General features: G+C 49.9%; 5 protein-coding genes across 5 annotated transcripts; 3 read left to right on the forward strand and 2 right to left on the reverse strand.

Annotated features, from left to right (window-relative positions):
• Window positions 1–1,305: 1,305 nt before the first annotated feature.
• Window positions 1,306–2,608, reverse strand: N7509_005272 (histone H1/H5 family protein; the record flags this gene model as incomplete). The annotated part of the gene is made up of 7 exons (XM_056629909.1): window positions 1,306–1,425; window positions 1,477–1,641; window positions 1,696–1,793; window positions 1,984–2,114; window positions 2,245–2,267; window positions 2,421–2,446; window positions 2,542–2,608. The coding sequence occupies 7 exons, from the start codon at window positions 2,606–2,608 to the stop codon at window positions 1,306–1,308; spliced, it is 630 nt and encodes a 209-aa protein (XP_056489211.1).
• Window positions 2,609–5,218: 2,610 nt separating this feature from the next.
• Window positions 5,219–6,661, reverse strand: fen1 (multifunctional nuclease RAD27; the record flags this gene model as incomplete). The annotated part of the gene is made up of 5 exons (XM_056629910.1): window positions 5,219–5,740; window positions 5,806–6,367; window positions 6,427–6,431; window positions 6,508–6,572; window positions 6,649–6,661. The coding sequence occupies 5 exons, from the start codon at window positions 6,659–6,661 to the stop codon at window positions 5,219–5,221; spliced, it is 1,167 nt and encodes a 388-aa protein (XP_056489212.1).
• A 310-nt stretch (window positions 6,662–6,971) lies between these two features.
• Window positions 6,972–9,380, forward strand: N7509_005274 (uncharacterized protein; the record flags this gene model as incomplete). Its single annotated transcript, XM_056629911.1, has 5 exons — window positions 6,972–7,237; window positions 7,337–7,802; window positions 7,847–8,179; window positions 8,236–8,512; window positions 8,572–9,380. 5 exons carry the CDS (start codon window positions 6,972–6,974, stop codon window positions 9,378–9,380), a joined length of 2,151 nt encoding a protein of 716 aa, XP_056489213.1.
• A 589-nt stretch (window positions 9,381–9,969) lies between these two features.
• On the forward strand, window positions 9,970–11,487 carry N7509_005275 (acyl-CoA dehydrogenase; the record flags this gene model as incomplete). Its single annotated transcript, XM_056629912.1, has 4 exons — window positions 9,970–10,177; window positions 10,256–11,171; window positions 11,233–11,342; window positions 11,441–11,487. The coding sequence occupies 4 exons, from the start codon at window positions 9,970–9,972 to the stop codon at window positions 11,485–11,487; spliced, it is 1,281 nt and encodes a 426-aa protein (XP_056489214.1).
• Window positions 11,488–12,113: 626 nt separating this feature from the next.
• Window positions 12,114–13,024, forward strand: N7509_005276 (putative ubiquitin conjugating enzyme (UbcD); the record flags this gene model as incomplete). Its single annotated transcript, XM_056629913.1, has 4 exons — window positions 12,114–12,157; window positions 12,216–12,261; window positions 12,447–12,476; window positions 12,608–13,024. The coding sequence occupies 4 exons, from the start codon at window positions 12,114–12,116 to the stop codon at window positions 13,022–13,024; spliced, it is 537 nt and encodes a 178-aa protein (XP_056489215.1).
• Between the last annotated feature and the right edge of the window lie 848 nt (window positions 13,025–13,872).

Consider the following 13,872-nt stretch of genomic DNA (forward strand, 5'->3'; position numbering starts at 1 on the left):
CCCTATCAGTACTCCTTACGGAGGTTTCTGTATAGTATTGCCGGCGTATAGCCAGGCATCCAATGTGACCGGATGTCCCTGAACCAAACGATCCGAGTCTGTGGTTTATTAAGAATCTCACCCTTACTCTCTCTCTCCTATCGTATAGGAATACTTAGTACTTATCTGTTACTCCGTAATTACCGGCCCTCCCCTTCTCCGTACTTTCAAATTAAACAACTTCCCAGCAACGCCATTTCATCCCTGAAGAGGCCCTCTCCTCCGTTCCAAAAATAACCCACTCCACCAGTGATGAAATCATACACGATCTAATGGCCTGGGGTCACGATCGAGTGGCTATGAGCGGGTACTATGCAAAGACCCTTAAAGAAAAACATTTCAGAGAAGAAAAAAAAATCAACCCTACTATGTATGTAACCCATTTAATACGGTGTTCAAAATCGGTACGGGTACATATCAGGGCCTAGCCGCCCGGGACTCTTTGCAAGGCCCGTCTTGGCCAAGTCGGTGGCAAATTGTACGAACATTGGGCCCTCTACTCGTAATCAGCCACAAAGAGCCTAACCTAGTACCAAACCGCAATTTTGTAAAGACAATTAATTGACTGTATTCTCATATGTCCATTTATTACTATAGTACTCAATAAGCCTCTTCTCTAACGCGTCTCTATCACCCACTAGCACTAGCAACGGGGATCACCGAGAAATGAGGAGAGTATGTATGATCCTCAGCATAATTACATACGCGTTATGCAACCCCACTTATCCTCAGCGTCAACAACAGCGATACCCATCCATGGATACATACATACAAGGTCTACAAGACACACCCAATCTACGAAAAAGCACAACGAATTCAACCGAATCGGTTCGAAGAGAATTCATTTCGACTGATCTCCTCTCAAAAGACCCCCAATCGAGAGACGAGGAAAAAATATGGAAAAGTAAAAAGAGAAACAAGGAATAAACCAGACAATTTCCCCGTTGAAACCCACCGCAGGACGCCATTTCCCTCCCACGTTGGAGAAAAGGGAAAGAGAAACACAACAAAAAAACAAAGCCATCATAACGAAGATATTCCCAGAAAAAAAAAACAATCAACAAAGGAGAACCATCAGAGCCACCAGATCAGCGAGGTGAAGAAAAGAAATTACAGCGGAAGAAAGACGCATTTCAAGATGATCGAACCTCCCGGGAGGAGAGAGAGAGAGAAAGTGCGCACGTTAAAAAGGGAGGAGGGGGAAAAAAGGAGATCCGGGAGGAACGACATCAAGCTACAAAAGAAAAGGGAGGTTTATATAGCCTCCTATTTCTTGGGAGTAGCCTTCTTCTTCGCGGCGGTCTTGGCCGGAGGAGCGGTCGTCTTGGTGACGCGTCCAGACTTGGTCTTGCCGATGACCTTGGGCTGCTCGACGACGGCGGGGGCCTGGGATGGTCAGTCGGTGGTTCAGGGTGACATGCGCGATGATCAACTTACAGCAGTGGCAGTCTTGCGAGCCTTGCCAGAGTTGGCCTTGGGGCGGCCGGCGGGCTTCTTGGCAGTGGTGGTCTTCTTGACAGCAGCAGTCTTGGGGCCGGGCTTAGCGGCAGCCTTCTTAGGGGCAGCAGCCTTCTTGGTGGTGGTGGCCTTGGTGGCAGTCTTCTGTTGGAAAATGTAAGCTAAGCGCCGACGAGCATGTCTTTGGACAAAGCTTACCTTGGCGGCAGTCTTGGGCTTAGGACCGGGCTTAGCAGCCTTAGCGGCGGGCTTCGCAGCGGGCTCCTTCTTGGCCAGCTTCAGAGGGCCAGAGGGTCCTGTGACGCGATATGTTAGTCACTTGATTCCGCAGAGAGGCGACAGCGCTATAGCTCCAGCCACAGCTTGTCAACGCATGTACATTCACATAATAATGTACACGCGATTTCAAAGGCTGCGCTGGGCAACTGAAAAGGAAGGGGCAAAAAAACTTTGAAAGGAAAAAAGAGAGAGAAGAGTGGGACTTACCCTTGGGCTGAGTGAACTCGCCCTTCTCAACACCGGCCTTGATGGCCTTGTTGAACTGAGCATCGAAGGTGGCTTGAGAAGCGACGTTGATCTTGTTGTTCGAAGAGACGTACTTCTTGATAGCCTGGCGACTAAAATAGGAAGAAAATAAGTTAGTGGCGTGATATGGGAGGAAAGGCCGACGCGTGCTTCGTGGGAGGGGGAAAAGAAGATTCCCACGAACGCGAACGCGACAACCAGGTGAAAATGCGCCCAACATACCTGCTACCATTGCGTTCCTTCAGCTGTATGCGGAGAAACCAGTCAGTAATTGAAAATAATAAACAAACCCCATCCACATTGTGGTGGTGGCTGTTCGAAGCAAACGGCCGAGCGTGTCACGGTCGGGCGCGCGACCCGAATCACAACACGGCGGGCGCCAGCGGTGATCTACTCACGTTGACAATAGCATCCTTGATCATATCTATATTGATGGAGTCAGCAGACGTTCGCGACGCGAACGATGTCCTTATCGCGTTTACGCGATGGGGTGGTCGTTCAGGATCAGTGAAAACATACCACGGTAGGAGGCGTGAGCGGCGGGAGTGGCCTTCTTGGTCGCGCCGGTTGCTTTCTTGGGAGGCATGATGAGATGAGTTGATTTGATGGAAAGGAAGAGAAGATGTTATCAACAAGTACTGGATAGTACAAAGCTAAGATTGAAAAGATGTGTGTGTGGGGAGAGGGAGAAAGTAGAGAAAAGAAGAAGCAACAGCGGAAGGGGGAAGGGCCGCGGGGCATCCGTGATTTATAGGCGGCCGCTGTTGACAGCCAGATCAACCCAGTCTTCCCTCTCTCTCCCGGAAAATCGCATGGGTCTTTTTCTCCTTTTGTTGGTGGATTTGACCATTATTTCGTACTTGTGTGCTTTAAAATTATTGATTCTATTATTTTTTTCTCCTTCTTGCTTTTACTTTTTTCTAGGTTTATGTTTTATTCTATTTGGTGGTCTTCCATCCAACCTTTGGCGCGTCGAAACGAATCTGCAGAACTGGTCAGGAATGGTTGGCCGCGAGCATTCCCCGGATTGGGCAGACGAGAGGAGTAACACGTCCTTGTGCGCTTCTACCTCGAATCTTGGCTTGGAAGTCCTTTTAATCGAAGTCCTACTAGGGTTGATGACTCTTATGACTCGTCCCTGCGTCTACGATTCCTCCTTATCAACAAGAAAATCGCGCATTTCTTCGTTTGTCGCGGTGAACAACTTCATGCACCTTTTCTTTTTTGGGTGGGAGTTTTCTCTCTAGGGTCCTAACAAGGCATGGACACATTCCACAAGTCTGAAGTGATCGCCCAGACAGGACGATTGGTTCCTTTTCCCTTCCTCTGTTCTCGGCCAATGTGGCTGGGGGAGGAATCCAGATCTTCGTCTGAATATTCCGAGCGGATCTCCCAGGTCCAGCCGTTGCGGACTAGTAGTAACTAGGGAACACTTCCCTCTCTAATTTAAAGTGGAATGTCATATTGACATGCATGGACTCCCCTGGTGTTTCTTTTCCCTTCCAGGCGCGATAAATGATATACCTGGTAGTTATTATTATACTTCGGGGACGCGCAGTTGCAGCATGCGATCTCCGGGAGAGGGGATCTCCTTGCGTGCTTCCCTCAGGACCTGCAGATCCAGTAGCTACCTTGAGTCCGAGTATCACGAGGCCTTTTTTTCCCCGCCCGGTTTTTTGCCATCGGTTCGGTCCACGGTCCACGCCCGGCACTCGATGATGTCGTTGACTTGGTTGTGTTGTAGTAAGTACGCTTGGTTGGTCTCACGCGGCCGTATAGTCCGTCAAGCCCTAACTGCTCTCCGTCGCGCTACCCGTGATCGTCGTTGGCCAACACGCTCTCATATCATGCCATCTGGGAATTAGTGTTGCATCGTTATTTGTGTGTGGGGAGGAATAGTACTACGAGTGGATAAAGTAGAAAATATATTTTTATCATCTATTATTTGGACTGTTTCTTATTTTATTTTCGTTTATAATATGGGATATAGTAGAAGTGTGGACCTGTGTGTCTCTATATTGCTGGTCTACTGATCTAGTGAGATGCGGATATATATATTGCGGAATTTTGAAATACCTTTCAAGGTTACTTCGAAGAGGGTACAACGGCCGTGATTGATCCCAAAGGCCAATAGAACACGCAGAATCCAATGATCCACGTTAATCCAGCGACTACTGGATAAAAAGCTCTCCACTAGGCCCGGTTCCTTCAACGTTGGGTGATCGCGGGTTCATGGAGCACTAACTGGCACTGACTCCCAGATGTTTAATCTACATTTTTGAGATCTTCATTCGAAAACACCACACGGCAGAGAAAAACAAATACAGATACTGTAGGACTACTTTCATCTCTTTCCGAAATTACTTAAAAATGTCTTGATTACGAGTATGTTCTGAGGGTGAAAGGGGGTAGGGTGGCTGCCCGGCCCGGCCCCAGCTGCATTCGCATCAACCTTGCAGCGGACAAGATGAGACCACGCAAAGGGTTGATCCCAACCCACCTCGCCAATTTATTTCTACAAAATGGCAAAAAATATAGTAAAGACCACGATGAAAACAAAATATAGCAATTTGAGCCCGTCTCATGCCGGCCGCGATCAAGATCACTCGCTCTTGTCCATTGGCAGATCACGATCCACCTCGCTTATTCCGGACGATCTAAACAAGAGCATCGGGATTTGGCTCTTCTAAAACCACCACAACCACTCCTGAACTTGGTTAGAAAGCATTCATAATTATTAAATATGCATATCTCAATTCAATGAGAATTTATTTGAGCGTTTTCCGATGCCGTATTGACTAGGATCACGGAAATGGTGATTCATAGACACCACCCCTTCCATCTTATATTCTCTGATCCTGCACCCCATGCGGCTATACAGTACTTCTGAGTAGCCAAAATAGTATTATTGGACCGATCTGGTTCTTGAAAATTAATCATTTCACTTTCGCTGGTATGATATGCTAGACTCCATCTCATGGGCTTGAAGGCCTGGCGGGAAGAAAGTAGCCCCCACCCCTAAATCGTGACCCGAAAATGCAATTGGAGATCAAAGCAAACAGAAATAAGAAAAAATACAATGGGAAATAGAAGCCTACCCACTCCAACGCCTGATTTTGAGAAAGACAGAAAAAGAAAGACTGCCAGCAAACCCGTTGGCTAACTGGATTGACCAGAAGTACGTACAGTACATAGACTAGCCGGCCGCACGAGGCTTCGCCTTCGAGTCTTTCTTGGCCTTAGCCTCATCCTTCTTGCGCTTCTTTTGTTGAGCGATCTTTTCGTCATTCTTGCGCTTCAAGCTGGCCTTCTCGTCATCTGTGCGCGCGACGGGCTTGAAGAATCCCTCCAGTCGGGCCTGTTGAGCACTCTTCAGGTTCTTAGTGAGACGGGCGGCACCGTTGCGCACGCGGTCCTCGTTGAATCCCTTGTCCCCGACTAGGTACTCGATCAATCCGTCCACGTTCGGCGCGTCCCATTTGAAATCGCACTCCGGGTGATCCGCGTCATGGACGTCCGGCTTGGCAAACAGTTCCCGCGCATCTTGGTACGGCCAGCTCTCTGGGACGACGTATTTCTTCTTTGGGTCATTTTGCATATATTCGAGCACCTTCTCGAGGGTCTTGTGTTCCTTGATCAGGGCGAGAGCCGTGCTGGGTCCGACCTTGGGGATGGGCTCAAGGTAATCGCATCCGAGAAGGATGCAGAGATCGATGAACTGCGTAGTGAGTCAGGGTCAGTATTTAGAAAGGCGAAATCTGACAAAGGGAATCAATGCCTCACCTGATCACGATCCATATTGAGGCCCTCCATGGCCCGGGCAAGATGGATCTCTTGGATCGGCTCCTTGCGCTGTTCACTGAAAGTCAAGTGGCGCAAAAGAATAGGCGACTCGAAGCATAGCGTATCCATATCCTCCGACGCAGCAGCATAAACCTTTCCAGCACGCGCGAGAACCGCACATTGAGCCTCGGCCTCGGTGGGCGCAGTAATGTAAGGAATGCCCATTAGCGACAAGAGCTTCTTGCATTCAGCATTGTGTTCACGAGTAACTCGGACTGTTCGTCGTGAGAACTTCTCGATATCTTCGGCGGTACCGGTCTCTTTGGCTTCCTCGTGGGCTTCGGTTGCCTCGGCCTTACGTGCACCACGCTTGGCCAGTTCGCCTGACTTCAGCTTTGGCGGGGCTCCGTCAAAGACGTAAAGAGGCTTGATGCCGTTATCGACCATTCGTAGAGTACGGTAGAACAGGCCCATCAAGTGAGATGTTGTTTCGCCGGACTCGCTCATTAATTGTTGACCCTCTGAGCGCACTGCAATCAAGAAACTGTAGATACTCATTGATCTGTGTTTGGTTAGTGGAATACGTTCGTAGATTCCTTGCACGACGGGTGTTGGACGTACGCATCCTGTCACGGAAAGATGATCATTAGCCACTTCATTCTATCAAAATCAAAGCAGAAAGTTTCTCAGGTGAAGACATACAATGGCGACCTTGCGGCCAAAATGATTTTTGATCTCCCCCGTCTTGATCGCATCGGGGGCGTTCTCTGAGATCACCTGGTATAGGTCTTATCGAGGACCCGGTCAGCAGGTCCCAGAAACAATTTGAAGCTGCAAACTCACGTTTGATACCCATATTGGCGACTTTGAATCCTTCACGCTGGCGGGCAAGTTTGGTTGGGAAGATTGTCAAGATCGCCTTTCACCGCGGTAGACTGACGCGACGCGCCAATGCGCGCATCATGAGGAACCCACCATTAAACCCAAACGGGAAGTTCCACGTGATAGAATCCACGTGACCGGTGACCCGGGGCCGGTCCAGGCCCGAATATTGCCTCAGGCTGCGATATCGGTCGATTACCGGAGGGCGCAACCCCGCCTTTCTCTCTCCCGGAGTCAGTCTGCTCTTGTTTTTATTTTGAGGAGCATGAGTCCGATTCCTCAGTATGAAGCGGAATCGCATTCACTTCGAGGGCAATGGCGATGCCTCTTCGGCCTCTCCGCAAGGCAGTTTCACTCCCGAGGATCACTCGCGGCAGTCGCAACATGTCCCGAAGATCTCACGGAGGATACGTGCGTGCACGGAATGTAAGCGACACAAGGTCCGATGTGATATGAAGGCAGGTGAGTCGAGTTGCTCGAGATGTCGACGTATGGGGCTGGAGTGTGTTGTCAACAAAAGCCTCCAGACATTACTAGAGGATGAAGCGGAGTGAGTTGATATCCTCGGAGCTAGTTGCTCCTCTTAATTGCTTTCTTTTTTTCTTCCTGCCTAGTCGCAATTACTAATGAAGCTATTTGCTTGATATAGGTGGAAAACCATGATCGAGCTCGCAATGACCGACCTGCTTAGGAAGGCGCAACTGCCGGAACTATCATATTACCAAGCGGGTGGTGGATCGACCGAGACACCGTCGAAGAAACGAAGTCGGAAAGAGTCAACCGTATCGGTAGATGATGTGGGATATGCATATGGACACCACAAGGCTGCCTCAGCAGATACACCTATTCCTGGAACTACGGGTTCCAGCTCATCTACCTATACATTTCCCCAACCGCAGGCACAATACTCGATAGACCGCGAAGAGACCGCGGCTACTTCATTAGTGACTGCGCCCATGGGTAGCTTATATGAAGTTACACAGTTGAGTGAAAACCGCGAGAGCTCTTCTCCCACACAGCGATATCCATCGGATCAGGCGCTGGTGACCGATTTCATTTCCCGCGGCGTGGTGGAACTGCAAGAGGCAGAGGAGTTGTTCTACCACTTCGACCAAGTTCTAAATCGCTATCTTTGGGATGGCGCACTTCTCCACACAAGGATCTGGCATCTGTGAGACGATCCTCGTCCCTGATGTCCGCAGCGATCCTCGCTGTGACGGCACTCCATATGCCGACCAAGGAGCGCACGTTTGATACCTGTTATACGGAGTTCGCGAAATTGGCATCCGAATCCATGCTTGGAGACCATCATAGCTTGGATGATGTGCGGGCTTTATGTATCGGTGCTTTCTGGCTTGCTGATGTGAGCTGGAAGCTTTCCGGGTATGCGGTCCGCATTGCCACTGAGCGCAATTTGCATCAGTTCTATCGAAAGGCCGTACAAGGCTCACCAGAGCACAAAGAACAGGCTCGTCTGTGGTATCTCCTCTATGTATGCTTCTAATCTCCCGCCCCATCAATTAATCCCGAGAGACTAACAATCAGAAGACTCTTGAACATCACTTCTCTATCGCATATGGTCGACCACCCATCATCCACGAAGATGCATCCATCACCCAGCATAACACTTTCACACAGACTCCATCCATCACTCAAGGTGACCTACGATTGCACAGTCAGGTAGACTTGTTCATAATTCTCACTCGCATATATTTCGCTTTCGGACCGGATGTTGATCTTGAGGTCGCCGAGAGCGATTTCCCCAAGATCGACCAGTATGACACGGATTTGGGCCATTGGAAATCAGCATGGCTTCCTCGGCTTGGTAAGTCAATTTATTGCTTCAACTCGGGCTGCAATTCGCTAACTCAGTCATATTTAAAGCTGGGAGCCGTCACGTTGGCGCATACCCCTACAAAGCCGTGTACATGCACTATAACTTTTCTCGACTACAGCTATATTCGGTTGCACTACGCACATATCACTCCTCAACTTCTTCGCGAACCATGTCGCCCGAACGACGGAAGCGGGCTAATATCGCGATTGAGTCGGCCATTGCCACTTTACAGGTTGTGCTGGACGAGCGAGACATCCAGAGAGCGCTAGTCGGCGTGCCTCTATATCTCCACAGCATGATCACTTTCGCGGCGGTATTCCTATTGAAGATTGCTGCTAAGGCGTGCTCGAGCGGAGCGAACCAACAAAATAACTCGATTGCATCGGCAGGTTTGCTAGTCGATATTGGATATGTACGAGTTCTGGTTGGACGAATTGTCGAATTGATGGTATCCTGCAGCCAAAGAGCAAGCGAGCGCCATCTCAGCCACCACATTGCTCGCGGTCTACGCAAGATGCTTACGGGTCTGGAAGAATGGGAGAAGCGAAATGGTGCCCAGCCTTCCATGGGGCCCAACACACAGGAAACATCATCTCTTTTCAAGCCGGTTATAATTCCTGGAGCTCAGATCTTAGGAGAACGAGACACTATCCTAAACCACCCGCCACCACTGTTGGGCGTGGCGCCATTATCTGCCGAACGCAGCAACGGGTTCGAGCCGACGACAATCGGCAAGCCTGAACCAGGACTTTCGGAGGGCTCAATGGACCCCATGATGGCAGATTTGTGGGGATTCGACGAGGATTACTTCCCCACGGGGGTGTTTGATTTCCTCCAAAGCCAGATGCCTGCATGAGGATCCCCCTTGCGTGTCTGTAGATGTGAATATTCCCGGACCCTTGTCCCTTGTACATAATAATTACCTTATACGCCGGACAACTGGTTGTACCAAGCAGGCAGATAATATTGTTAAAATGAACGAGAGCGCGTTAATGAATGAAGTAGCAATACAGCCCGTAGCCATAGTAAATATCATGGCTGTATCCATCCATACATGTACTAGTTATAGATACTTATAACTAAGCATGTGTGTATCTTCGGCAGTGTTGGAACGCCGAGCGATCCGAACAAGTAACACCAGCATGACCGAAAAAGTCCGACCCCGGAGCCCTCCAGCCGATACAACCTCGAAAAGTCGGGGGATCCATCGAATCAAGTTTCCAGATTCCACCCCTTGCGATCGCCGACAGAATCCAGGGCGTCACTCCACTCGGTCTTTGTCGTTGAATTCGGAGATCCCACTGCCCCAGAATTGCCGAGGCTCTCCGTCCTTTTAGCGCATATTTGATAGAGCTTCCCCCGCAACCTGACGACATTTACTCCGTACAGCCAACTTCAATTCCTTTCCCCCACCAAGTGACCGTTGTCGTCGATCTCTTACAAAAATGATGAACCGTTCTCTCCTGCGCTTGGCTGCGCGCTCTGTCCAGGCTGGTCCTGGCTCCTCTGTCGCTGGTCGGCGCTATGCTTCCTCGGCGGTCTTTAACTGGGAAGATCCCCTCGCCGCTGCGGAACTTTACACGGAAGAAGAATTGGCTATTCAGGACACAGCACGACAGTACTGCCAAGAGCAATTGCAGCCGCGTGTGCTCGGTATGTTTCTTCTTTCCCCCCTCATCCACATTCCTCATATTATGCCTTGATGGACTAACGCGAATCCCAACTACCTAGAGGCCTACCGCAATGAAGACTACGATCGCAAGATCCTCTACGAGATGGGAGAGCTTGGCCTGCTGGGCGCTTCGATTGAAGGATATGGCTGTGCCGGAGTTAGCACAGTCGCCTCAGGCTTGATCACCAAGGAGGTAGAGCGAGTGGACTCTGGATACCGATCAGGCATGTCTGTACAAAGCTCACTGGCGATGACGGGAATCTATGAATTCGGCACCGAGGAGCAGAAGCAGCGATTCCTGCCCGGTCTAGCCAAGGGTCAATTGGCCGGTTGCTTCGGTCTGACAGAGCCAAATCACGGCTCGGATCCCGGCGCGATGGAGACCGTGGCACGCGAGCACCCAACTCAAAAGGGCATGTATCTCTTGAGCGGCAGCAAGACGTGGATCACCAACTCACCCATCTCAGACCTGGCGCTGGTCTGGGCTAAGCTTGAGTCGACGGGCAAAATTCGTGGATTCGTCGTTGAGCGTTCGCGATGCCCGCCGGGTACATTTGAGACTCCTGCTATTAAGAACAAGAGTGCGCTTCGTGCCTCGATTACGGGCATGATTCAGATGGATGATTGCCCTGTTCCTGCTGAGAATATGTTTCCTGATGTTGAGGGTCTGACTGGTCCGTTTACTTGTCTGAATAGCGCGCGCCTGGGTATCGCTTTTGGTAGCATGGGTGCGCTGGAAGACTGCTTGGCTCGTGCTCGTGATTACAGTCTGGAGCGCAAGCAGTTCAAGGGAAACCCTCTGGCGAAGTACCAGCTGGTTCAGAAGAAGCTGGCCGATGCGGCGACTGATGCGGCGTATGGTACTCTGGCCGCTGTGCAGGTAGCTCGCCTTAAGGATGCTGGCAAGGCCACCCCCGAGATGATCTCGATGATCAAGCGTCAAAACTGCGACCGAGCGCTGGTCAACTCGCGGATGTATGTTTTCTTTTTTCTTTGGTTCTTTCCACAACCGGATACTGACTATCTATTTCTACAGTCTGCAGGAAATCTTTGGCGGTAATGCTGCTAGCGACGAGTACCACATCGGACGTCATGTAGCCAATTTGTTTGTGGTCCAGACCTACGAGGGCCAGAGTGATATTCATGGTGAGTACATATTTACGCGCCCAACCTGCCTGACCTCCCTTTTTGCTTTGTTTTATTTGCTTTTTTCTTTCGGGTAGATACACTAACCATTCTTATAGCGTTGATTCTGGGCCGAGCCATTACCGGAAAGCAGGCTTTCGTCTAGGACAGCCCCCTTTCTGCCATCTATATATAAATTTCTTGTAGTATACATCGTTAGATACGTGATACCTGTGTATGTATCTCACAATACACCCGACGACGCATTTTCCCGAAGAAAACCGGAGGGCAGCTGTCTGCTCCATCGGGGCGCCTCACCCGCACGTGACATCATAGAGGGGCGCGAAAAGAGTGAATCGGAAAAAAAAATTGAAAGAGACCACCACTACCTATTGTAGAGCCATTCTGTATGAGTTACCCCGTAATATGCAAATTTTCAACCCCATAAATAGAGACAAGATCAATACTACCACCAAAGGATCCTCCATTCACTCGGATCGAGAACAATGCCAGCCCTACAAAGGTCCTCCGAGACACTGAGTCAGCAATACAGAATACGTGGTGGCGTGTATTACCAATACGCTGACCTGAGGATTACCAGTCAGACGCACCTGCCCGCCCAGCCCACTTTCTCTCTCTCAGAGTGTGGTTGCCCCCTCTTTCTTCTTCTCTCTTCTTCTTTTCCACACAACGACGTAACCGTACGTGGAACACATCTGGCATAAACTTCGATCTCTCTCTAACTCTTATTCAGTCCTCTCTCTCCCCACCTCACTTCTCTCACTCGTCGTCATGGCTCTTAAGCGCATTAACAAGGAACTCACTGATCTGGGCCGGTAAGACGACCACTTTCTCACTCTGGAACAACTGGTGATGCTAACCTCTCCGCCGCAGGGATCCCCCGTCTTCTTGCTCCGCTGGTCCTGTCGGAGACGATCTGGTATATACAACCCTCTCTTTCCATCGGCCTCTATTTCTCAAGTACCGTTGCTCAGTCGATTTGGTCTTTGCGAAGAGCCTTATCGTGTGGCGGGGCTGAGGCTCACCAGCCCCTCCCGCAGATCGCCAGATAATAGTGGGATGTCATGGATGATGCTGACCGATGTTTTTTTTCTTCTCGTCTAGTTCCACTGGCAAGCTACGATCATGGGTCCTGTAAGTTGATTCCCATATTCAAACTCCGCGCGACCGTGGGGCGGAATACCATTCCCCTCCTTGCATGATACAGTCGGTCAGAGCCCAAAGGTGTACCTGAATACTAACCCGCATTTTTTTTTTCACAATAGGGTGACTCGCCATACTCCGGAGGTGTCTTCTTCCTCACGATTAACTTCCCTACCGACTACCCGTTCAAGCCTCCCAAGGTTCACTTCACCACCCGCATCTATCACCCCAACATCAACTCGAACGGCAGTATCTGTCTGGACATCCTGAGGGACCAATGGAGCCCCGCCCTCACCATCTCGAAAGGTTCGTTACGACCCTCGACACGAAAGAACATCTCCCCTTCAACGTCGTGCCATGTCGAGATGTATCGTTCGTCGCTGACTCATTTGCTTCTAGTACTGCTTTCGATCTGCTCCATGCTCACAGACCCCAACCCGGACGACCCTCTCGTGCCCGAGATCGCCCATGTCTACAAGACCGACCGCCCGCGGTACGAAGCGACGGCTCGTGAGTGGACTCGCAAGTACGCTATCTGATCGGCAATTTTCCAACAAATCTGCCCACCACCCTCTTCTCCCTTCCGCGTGACCCTCTTGGTTCACCCTCTCTCCGACGCCCCCTGCATTTGTCTTTTCATGTTTCTTCTCTCTGTTAGATTCAAACCCGCGAAGCCTGGCGTACCATGGTCGTAGAAACTTTGCGTGCTCCGACAACTTTTCCTCTGCTTGCGTGCGTTGCTCGCAACTTGCTCAGTTTCAAAAACATATTTCCTGTGTGCTTGTGTTTGTGTGCTAGTTTCCGGGCAATGCCATATCCCAACGATCATTATGAGCTATGCTTTTTTATCTTCTTCTCTCACTCTCCTTCTTTTCGTGCTTCTTTTGCATCTGGAGTTCAAGTTCCCTTTTACCTGGGGAGGTTGGAAAGGGGTTTGTCGCATTCAGTGTCTTCTCTCTTTTCAATCCTCACATGTCGAGACAAGACAAAAAAAGAAATGAAGTTTCTCAAAAAAAAAGTTCTGGAAGGAAAGGAAAGCCCCAAAAAAAGAAACACTACGCAAATCCAGCCCAACCTCATCCCCTCCTAATGAACGATTCGTTGGATGGTGGGAACATGCTTCTTGTTCGTCTCAATTCGATTGTTATGCATTCTCGACGATGGTATCAGGTGGGAAGGGGACTTGAGTTTTTAACCTGGGAAGATCAGGGAAAGCAAAATCGGGGAAATCGGAGGAGGGAGAAATGAGGTTTTTATTTATTTCGTGGAATGGAGCGGAGGTGTCTACGATTTTATTCTTCTCTACTTTATTGTCGCAGATAGCACAATCCAGGCAGGCCGGTCTATGTGTTAATATTTTTCCTGAGGGTTGAGAAGTTGTAGTTTG

This window comes from Penicillium cosmopolitanum (genome assembly GCF_028827165.1).
Source record: "Penicillium cosmopolitanum strain IBT 29677 chromosome Unknown utg000006l:49.0-5199605.0:1.0-5204138.0, whole genome shotgun sequence".
Classification (NCBI taxonomy): Eukaryota; Fungi; Ascomycota; class Eurotiomycetes; order Eurotiales; family Aspergillaceae; genus Penicillium; species Penicillium cosmopolitanum.